Here is a 9,768-nt window from a genome sequence, read left to right on the forward strand (position 1 = left end):
TCTCCCATTCTGTAGGTTGTCTATTCGTTCTAATGATAGTTTCCTTGGCTGTACAAAAGCTTTTTAATTTGATTGGGTCCCATTTATTTATTTTTGTAGCTGCTGTGATTGCTTTGGTGGTCCTCTTCATAAATTCTTTGCCTAGGCCAATGTCTTTTCTGTTACATAATCTGTTTCGAAATGACAATGATTGTTTTCTAATTTTATTTTGTATTTTATTGTGTAGAATGAGTGAACGCTGAAATTAAGGGTTGTTAATGTTATTCAGTAAGGGTTGCCATGCAAATATGTTATGTAAGTTTACCCTGTGATTAGTTCTACCATACAATATTGATCTAAGCTCTTACAGTCCTGAAGATGTCAAGTTCTTCCTTTAGCCATGTTAAAGTTTCCAGAGTCTCAGCTTACAGTGTTGTCTGTGAAATTCATTATTACACTAATTTTACCTTTTCACTATGTTTCAGATCTGAAAAGTGGCAAAATGTCAAAAATGCGATTTTTTGGTACATTATAGAGCCTATACTCTCTGTCTCTCTCTCTTTCTTACTCACTATCTTTTCTTGCTCCTTTTTTTCCACTCAGATTTTAAATGTTCACTGAGTTTTTGTAGTCACAGGAAAATTTTAGCAATCAGATATTCTAAATGAGGCTGAAACCATGAGTAGAATTGAATGAATGATAGGTATACTCTTTTAAGCAGACAAGCAAAGCGGAAACTACTAGAAGTCAATCTAATCTAAAAGACATAGTTATGTGATTCCTAACTAAAATATTTTAAGTACAGTAGAATTCTTATAGGGAGCCAGCTAAATGCCAACATTGCAGGCTTTCCACGTAAAGAGGTATTCTACCATTATTTTGTTTATTTGGAATGTAGAATCAAATCCATAGAATAACAAGACGCAGAAGTTGTTTTTGTACATTTAAAATGCATAAAGCTTTGTTTTCTTGTGTAGATATTATGAATAAGAAACCAAGACTAGCCTGGGAACTTTATCTCAAGATGGAAACCTCTGGCGAGTCCTTTAGTCTCTTACAACTCATTGCTAATGACTGCTACAAGGTGAGTGTGCGTTAGACTAAAGGGAAAATTGAAGGTTAGAATCATATTGCTGCACTGGCTAACTATTAGGGGGAAATGTCCTAGAGACTAAATGGCTATTAGTGAGAGGATTTACATAGTGTTACTAGAAATGTCATCATTTTTATGAATGAACTGAACTCAGAGATAGGCAGAATTTAAGAGTTTTACATGTATATGAAATAATGATTTAGAGAGGAGGTTTTGGATTTCTAAAGGCTGTGAATCTTTAGATCCCATCAAGTTAGAAATATTCATCTGATAATTGGAAATTTGGTTCTAAAGCTTAAGAGAGATGTCGTCTGACAGCTAGAGACATGGAGTGGGCGTCATCATTAACATTTAAGTACAGTCATGCATCACTCAACGACAGGGACACATTCTGAGAAATGCATTGCTGGGTGATTTCAGCATCGTATGATCATCACGGAGCACGCTTACACAAACCTAGTTGGTATAACCTACTGCATACCTAGGCTATATGCTACAGCCCATTGCTCCTAGGCTACACACTTGTACAATGTGTTACTATACTGAATACTGTAGGCAATTGTAACACAATAGTAAGTATTTGTGTCTCTAAATATGTCTAAAATATATATAAGATACAGTAAAAATACTATACTATAGTCTTATGGAACCACCATCACATTTGCAGTAGATAATTGACCAAAATGTCATTATGGAATGCATAAATATTAATTGAAGCTCTGAAAGAGAGTGTGATTACCCAGGTAAAAAAGTTTGGTTTTACTCAAACCAAACTTTGAGGAATACAAGGTGCAAATGGCAGACAGGATAGATGAAGGAACCAAAAAAAGAGAATTAAAAACAGTCAGATTTAGTAAAAGACTGGCTCTCGTGTGTGTGTGTGTGTGTGTGTGTGTGTATAAGGAGTCAGAAAGGCAGGGAAGAGGAAGTAGTTTGGGACCCTAGCCTATAGATTAAAAGATTTTTTTTAAAAATTAGCCTCTGGCCGCGGTGGCTCACACCTGTAATCCAAGCACTTTGGGAGGCTGAGGCAGGAGGATCACTTGAGACCAGGAGTTTGAGACCAGCCTGGGCAACATAGCAGGACCCCCATCTTTAGCAAAAATAGAAAAATTAGCTAGGTGTGGTGGTATACACCTGTAGTCCCAGCTACTTGGGAGGCTGAGGCAGGAGGATTGCTTGGGCCCAAGAGTTTGAGGTTGCACTAAACTGCAACCTCTGACACCACTAATGACACCACTGCACTAGCCCAGGCAACAGAGCAAGACCTTGTCTCCATTAAAAAGAAATAGCCTTGAATTCTGGAAATTCCTATTTTTGGAATATCTCATCCTGTCTAAAAGACAGAAAAATGTCAGGTAAAGAGAGTCTAGTATTGTATTAATCAGCAATAGCTCATGTCAAAGTGAATCATTACCAAAAAGAGAAGTAGTTCGGGCGCGGTGGCTCACGCCTGTAATCCTAGCACTCTGGGAGGCCGAGGTGGGCGGATCGTTTGAGCTCAGGAGTTCGAGACCAGCCTGAGCAAGAGCGAGACCCCACCTCTACTAAAAATAGAAAGAAATTATATGGACAGCTAAAAATATATATAGAAAAAATTAGCCGGGCATGGTGGCGCATGCCTGTAGTCCCAGCTACTCGGGAGGCTGAGACAGGAGGATCGCTTGAGCTCAGGAGTTTGAGGTTGCTGTGAGCTAGGCTGACGCCACGGCACTCACTCTAGCCTGGGCAACAGAGTGAGACTCTGTCTCAAAAAAAAAAAAAAAAAAAAAAGAGAAGTGAATCACCATCAGTGGAAAAGGTTTCAGGACATAGGAAACTTGAAAATAATAGTTTAATATGGGTTGGTGAATGGCAATGCTGTTAAGTAAGTTAGAAGAGGCAGAGGGAAAAAAGACAGGAAATTGTTATATTTCAATTTTAGATGTATTAAATCTGAAGTGTCTTTGGGGTTCCCTGCAGAGATAATAGAAGTAGGAAATTAACAGGCTGAGCCTGGAGCTTAGGTATTCATGTGAAAGATCAGGATTAGCAATGTAGATTTAGAAGTTAACAGTAGTTAGTGGTGGTAATAGTAACAGCAGCAGCAGCAGAGTATGAGAGAGAATGTAAGGAACCTAGTGGAACACCAGTATTTAAGGGATAGAAATAGAAACAGCAAGCGAAAGAGACAGAAGGAACAAAGAAGAAAGAGAAGAACAAGGACTTTTTTACTCATTACTCTGTTTCTTGTTCCTGTTTAATCAAAAGCCAAGGAAAGGCCGGGCGCGGTGGCTCACGCCTGTAATCCTAGCACTCTGGGAGGCCGAGGTGGGCGGATCGTTTGAGCTCAGGAGTTCGAGACCAGCCTGAGCAAGAGCGAGACCCCACCTCTACTAAAAATAGAAAGAAATTATATGGACAGCTAAAAATATATATAGAAAAAATTAGCCGGGCATGGTGGCGCATGCCTGTAGTCCCAGCTACTCGGGAGGCTGAGGCAGGAGGATCGCTTGAGCTCAGGAGTTTGAGGTTGCTGTGAGCTAGGCTGATGCCACGGCACTCACTCTAGCCTGGGCAACAGAGTGAGACTCTGTCTCAAAAAAAAAAAAAAAGCCAAGGAAAGAAAGTGTCAAATCTGAAGCTAGAAAGAAATGCATGTGACTGAGAAGACAGGAGTGGACAGAGAAGAGAGTCAAATTAGAAAGCAGAAGCAATGTACCAGAATCTTTAAAACTTTGATATTGAGGTTAAGGAGACAAATGTAGTGCTAACTTAGAAGGAAAAACAGGATTTAGGATTTTTGAGGGCCAAAGTGGGGAGTTCTCTTTCTTTTAAAATGGGAGGAGGGATAAAAAAGTGTATCTGTAGGCAGAAGAAAATGAGCCATTGAACAGGAAGATTAAAAATTCAAGAGAGTGGGTTAATTTTTTTTTTTTTTTTTTTTTTTGAGACAGAGTCTCACTCTGTTGCCCAGGCTAGAGTGAGTGCTGTGGCATCAGCCTAGCTCATAGCAACCTCAAACTCCTGGGCTCAAGTGATCCTACTGCCTCAGCCTCCCGAGTAGCTGGGACTACAGGCGTGCACCACCATGCCCGGCTAATTTTTTCTATATATATATTTTAGTTGGCCAGATAATTTCTTTCTATTTTTTTTAGTAGAGGCGGGGTCTCGCTCTTGCTCAGGCTGGTCTCGAACTCCTGACCTTGAGCCATCCACCCGCATCGGCCTCCCAGAGTGCTAGAATTACAGGCGTGAGCCACCGCGCCCGGCCTATGAGAGTGTGTTAATTTTTGATGGAGTAAGGTGTTAGAGGAGATGAGAGGGGAATAGGGTTAAGATCAAAGGAAGTTAACTACTTTGAAAAAAAAGATAGCATTTACCCAGTGTCTCAGTGGTCCCACGACCACCCACTAGTTTGATGATTCACTGGAAGGACTCATATGACTCAATATTAAAGTTATACTCATGGCTAAGGTATATTACACTGAAGAAACATCAGGAAAAAGCTATGTATAGGTGAAGGCTAGAAAAGTCAAACACAGGCTGTCTTATCCTCCAACTGTGGGGATTACCTGGTCACGTCTTTCTCCAGCCGCAAACTACAGGGACATATGTGAGATATCCTTGTCCAAGAAAAACAGAACAAATGGGAGGGACATGGCAGAATTAACCCTAGCATAACAATAATTGCATTAAATATATATGGTTTAAATATGCCAATTATAAGATAGATATTGATACAATGGATAAGAAAACCCATAATCCAACTGTGCACTCTCTATAGGAAATTCACTTCAAATATAATGATATAGATAGGTCAAAAATAAAAGAATGGATGTGGCATGGTGGCCCATGCCTTTAATTCTAGCACTTTGGGAGGCCAAGAAAGGAGGATCGCTTGAGGCCAGGGGTTCAAGACCAGCCTGGGCAACATGGCAAGACCCTGCCTCTACAAAAGATAAAAAAATTAGCCGAGCATGGTGGCACATACCTGTAGTCCTAGCTACTTGGGAGACTGAGGCAGGAGGATGACTTGAGCCCAGGAGTTCAAGGCTATAGTGAGCTATAATCACGCCACTGCACTCCAGCCTAGGTGACAGAGTAAGACCCGTCTCTAAAAAAAAAGTAAAAGGATAGAAAAATATATACCATGAATATTTTGACAGTTTCTTTAACAAACATATACTTACCATCTGACCCAGCAATTGCACTCCTGTGCATTTATCCCAGATAAATGTAAACCTGTATCTATAGAAATGCACAAATGTTAATAGCACAAATTTTAATACACACACGTTAATAGCAGCTTTATTTGTAATAACCTAAAACTGGAAACAGTCAACATCTTTCAATAGGTGAATGGTTAAACAAACTGGTTTGGTGTGGATTACTACTCAGTAAAAAGAAACTGTAATGAAGAGTCTGACTCCATTTCTTGATGTTTGACTACTGACAGCTTTTAAACCTCACCCCTGTCTCTTCCCCTTATGCCCCACTTCTGGACAAAATGATAAGCCTATGTGCTCCCTTTTTTGTCACCAGTGGGTGATTCAGACCACACAAGCCCCCGCCCATGCACAGGAACCCTCACCCAGCCCCACTTCCTAACCAAGGTAACACCCAGGCCAGCCTCCTTTCCTTGCTCTCTCAGGCCATTTCCGACCTGCTTATTAAGAGGGCTGCTCTACTCTCCCTAGAGACCTCAATTATGTAAGTAAGAAAACTTTCCCTACCCTCATGTTGTGTTTGTGGTGTCATCAGTCTCAACATCCAAACTAAGCTTTGGGGTCCCTCCTGTTTTTGCCAGGTGACTATAACAGGAGCAAACACGGTAACTTGGATTAACAAGGAATCACAAGGACATTAAACTGAGTAGAAAAAGCCAGTCTCAAAGAGTCCCATACTGTTTGATTTCATATATGTAAAACATTCTTTTTTTTTTTTTTTTTTTGCCTGCTGCTCCATGTGTTGGATAAAACATTCTTGAGGCCGGGCTCGGTGGCTCACGCCTGTAATCCTAGCACTCTGGGAGGCCGAGGTGGGCGGATCGTTTGAGCTCAGGAGTTCGAGACCAGCCTGAGCAAGAGCGAGACCCCACCTCTACTAAAAATAGAAAGAAATTATATGGACAGCTAAAAATATATATAGAAAAAAAAATTAGCCGGGCATGGTGGCGCATGCCTGTAGTCCCAGCTACTCGGGAGGCTGAGACAGGAGGATCGCTTGAGCTCAGGAGTTTGAGGTTGCTGTGAGCTAGGCTGACGCCACGGCACTCACTCTAGCCTGGGCAACAGAGTGAGACTCTGTCTCAAAAAAAAAAAAAACATTCTTGAAATGACAAAATTATAGAGATGGAGAAGAAATTAGTGTTTATTAGAGGTTAGGGATGGTGAGCAGGCAGGGGCATGTGTGTGACTATAAAATCATTTATAAATGACTTTATAAAGGGAAATCTTTGTGGTGATAGAATAGTTCTGTATCTTAATAGTGGTGGTGATTACATGAAACTACACGTGATGAAATAAGACTATCATCAACATACACAGCACCAATGTCAATTTCCTAGTTTTTAGTATTATGATAGTGTACTATAGTTATATAAGCTGCAACCTTTGGGGAAACGCGGTGAAAGATACATGGGACCTCTGTCCTATCCTTGTAACTTCCATGGATCTCTAATTATTTCAGAATAAAAAGGTTTTCTTACGTGAACTAACTAGAGCTATGTATAGCAATATAGATGGATCTTATGAACATAATGTTGAGTCATAGATGCAAGACACAATAGAATATTTATAGTATTATTTCATATAAAGTTCTGAGAGGCAAAACTCAATTATATTGTTTAAAGATGTGTACATAGGAGATAAAACCATAATGAAAGTCAAAGAACTGATGACCATAGAAGTCAGAATGGTAATTCCTCTTGGTGGGGAAAGAGGGGGAGTTATGGTCTGGAAATGACACACAGAGAGCTTTTCTTTTGCTGTCAGTGTCTTCACCTGGGTGGTGGGTACACTGTATTCACATTACAATTAGTAAGCTGTACATGTTATGTTTCATCCACCATTCTATTTGTGTGTTATTTCACAATAAAAAATATTTTTTAAGAGAGCATAAGTAGAAGGATTAACCTTGAAAAGAATAAGGACACTCCTTCCTGTAAGATAGGCAGAAAAGAGGGAAGGATGAATAAAGGTATAAATATAATTTGAACTGAAGGGAGGAAAGTTGTGTTTTCCTTATGAAGTATAGAATAAAACTAAGCTAATAATGCAGTAGAGGCTTAAGGAAATTGTCAAAGATTTAGAAAAACTGTTAGCAGGAATAGAGAAGTAACTAAACCACACTGAGTAAAGAGGGGTAGTCCAGCAATTTGAAGCCTTAAATGAAATTGGTAACAGTATACATTTATGATTGCCAATCAAGAAAACTCATCAAAGCAAATTTTAATAGTATTCAGCATGTTCTGTGAGGCAAAATAAATGTGTAGTATATTTGGAAATTCATCTGTCAAAATGAATTAAATATTTTAAAGATTTAGTGTTTGCAGTAGTAGTCAGTATGTGTCTAGGCATTCCAAGAATTTAGGAACAAGATCAGGGAAAGACCACCCTCTTGAAATGAACATGATCAGGTTAGCATAAAATGAGTGATAATACTCATCTGAAAAGAATGTGTTGAAGAGACTTGAAAAATACCCAGTTCGAATCACAGTTGTCAAGTCTATCCTCAAGATTAGAATATAATTAGAAGAAATAACGAATGTGTTGATTATAGCATAAGTTGGCTATATAGAGAAAAAATGCTATATACTGTTGAAAACTGAATGAAGGTAAGCTGGTTTAAACTGAACCTATGTACCCAAACTGTGATTTTTCCTTCTTCTTGTTTTAATTAGCAATTGAACTTTATCTGTTTTGCTAACTGAAAATATTGTCATTCCCCACGCACTTATTTCATATAGTTCTGTTTCTTATCATCTTTATGTTTAGTTTCATTCTGTGCAATCTTTTGACTAAGTATTACCCAGTACTTTCTTTTATTCAGATGGGCCAGTTTTACTATTCAGCCAAAGCTTTTGATGTCCTAGAGAGACTGGATCCCAACCCTGAATATTGGGAAGGCAAAAGGGGTGCCTGTGTAGGCATTTTCCAGATGATCTTAGCCGGCAGAGAGCCCAAGTAAGTAAACAGACAAGAAATACTGCCTCTTTTCATTTACTGCTGGTTTTTGAGGGAAAATAATTATTTTGTTGGATGATATCTTCTGAAAAATCAAAATTATAATGATGTTTTAGAATGATGAAAAAATTGTTAAGATATTAAATATTTCTATCTAACCATTTTCCTCTGGAAATGCTTTGTTTTATAGAATCAAATCTTTCTAAATCATATATACTAGGGACACTGGGTATACTAACAGCTCTTAAATATAAGAGCAAGATGTATATTTGGTTTCAAATAAATAGGCATTTTCATAAATAAAATCTTTTTCACTCTTCTGCTTTTTTTTTTTTAAACCTGTTGGCTTTTTCTTGTATCTTTTAGGCCTCGAAGAATTAGGAATGGAAAATATGAGAAAAGTCTTAGGGAAATGGGTTCATAGTCACTTATAAGTTTACTAAAGCAATAGGGAAGTTTTAGTATACATTACTTAAATATAAGTTTAATTAAATTTAAATTACTTAAAACATGAATGCTGGATATTTGCCAAGTCTTAGTCCTTAATGTTCCTCTCTTCTATATTTATTAATGTATTATCTTTCTTGAAGAAATCACCTATTCCTCTGGCTTTGTAAAATTTTACAAATACAGTAGTGACACCCAGTTTATGGTGATTACCTTAAACAAGGGAGAAATCTAAGATTCAAACAAATTAAGTGATGTCTTAGTGACAGAATTTGAACCCAACTCTTGAGTATACTTTTCTACTCTATCATGCAGAATAAGCATGGAAATGGGAATATTTAGGTCATCTCAGAGAGGACAAAGAGATTAATAGTACATACATAGACAGTACAGATAAACAAGGAACACGGGTTGGTGAGAAGGATTTCACAGAATTTCCATTTTACTATGTCACCATAAGAATAAAGGCTAGGAGGTTTGTAATTGCTTTATGAATACATAGTGGAGGAGTCTATTACCAAAAATGCCCTACTGGAAGTACAATATGAAGAACAGTTATGAGTTTATATTATTTCTTAATTTTCATTCTTTATTGAAACATGTCCTTTCAAATCTCTTCCTCAGAGAGACCCTTCGAGAAGTGCTCCATTTACTGAGAAGCACAGGTAATACTCAAGTTGAGTACATCATCCGGATCATGAAGAAATGGGCCAAAGAAAACAGAGTGCCTATCTAAAATAGCTCCAGAGTCCTAGGAGCCAGCTTCCACCTTGACATAAACTTGGAAATCATTTTCCTCAAGTTTAATGTAAGATGCAGGGTTCTACTGACATTTTCTTTCCTTGCTCTTCAAGCCTCAAGTTCAGTGACTGACTTTCTTAGATTTAGCCTCCTGGCTGAACAAAATACTATGGTCTATGGCCCCTGTATGATCCTACTAGCAATAAGACTTTGGACTTATCTGGTGCCTTTCTTCCAAAAATTACATCAGAGTACTCTTATGTAATATTTATTGACTTTAAGGAGAACAGCATAACTTTTTTTTATGTTCTCATTTCATGGCATTTTCTCATAGTTGCAGTA

General features: G+C 38.3%; 1 protein-coding gene across 1 annotated transcript in view; it reads left to right on the forward strand.

Annotated features, from left to right (window-relative positions):
* The window catches only part of IFT56 (intraflagellar transport 56), a 38,499-nt gene extending 29,078 nt beyond the window's left edge, over positions 1 to 9,421 (forward strand). The window contains exons 16-18 of the mRNA XM_069461914.1: positions 957 to 1,063; positions 8,105 to 8,238; positions 9,310 to 9,421. Coding sequence (XP_069318015.1) covers positions 957 to 1,063; positions 8,105 to 8,238; positions 9,310 to 9,421 — 353 coding nt within the window. The remainder of the gene's footprint in view (positions 1 to 956; positions 1,064 to 8,104; positions 8,239 to 9,309) is intronic.
* Positions 9,422 to 9,768: the final 347 nt, after the last annotated feature.

Source organism: Eulemur rufifrons, chromosome 29 (assembly GCF_041146395.1).
Source record: "Eulemur rufifrons isolate Redbay chromosome 29, OSU_ERuf_1, whole genome shotgun sequence".
In the NCBI taxonomy this organism is placed as follows: domain Eukaryota; kingdom Metazoa; phylum Chordata; class Mammalia; order Primates; family Lemuridae; genus Eulemur; species Eulemur rufifrons.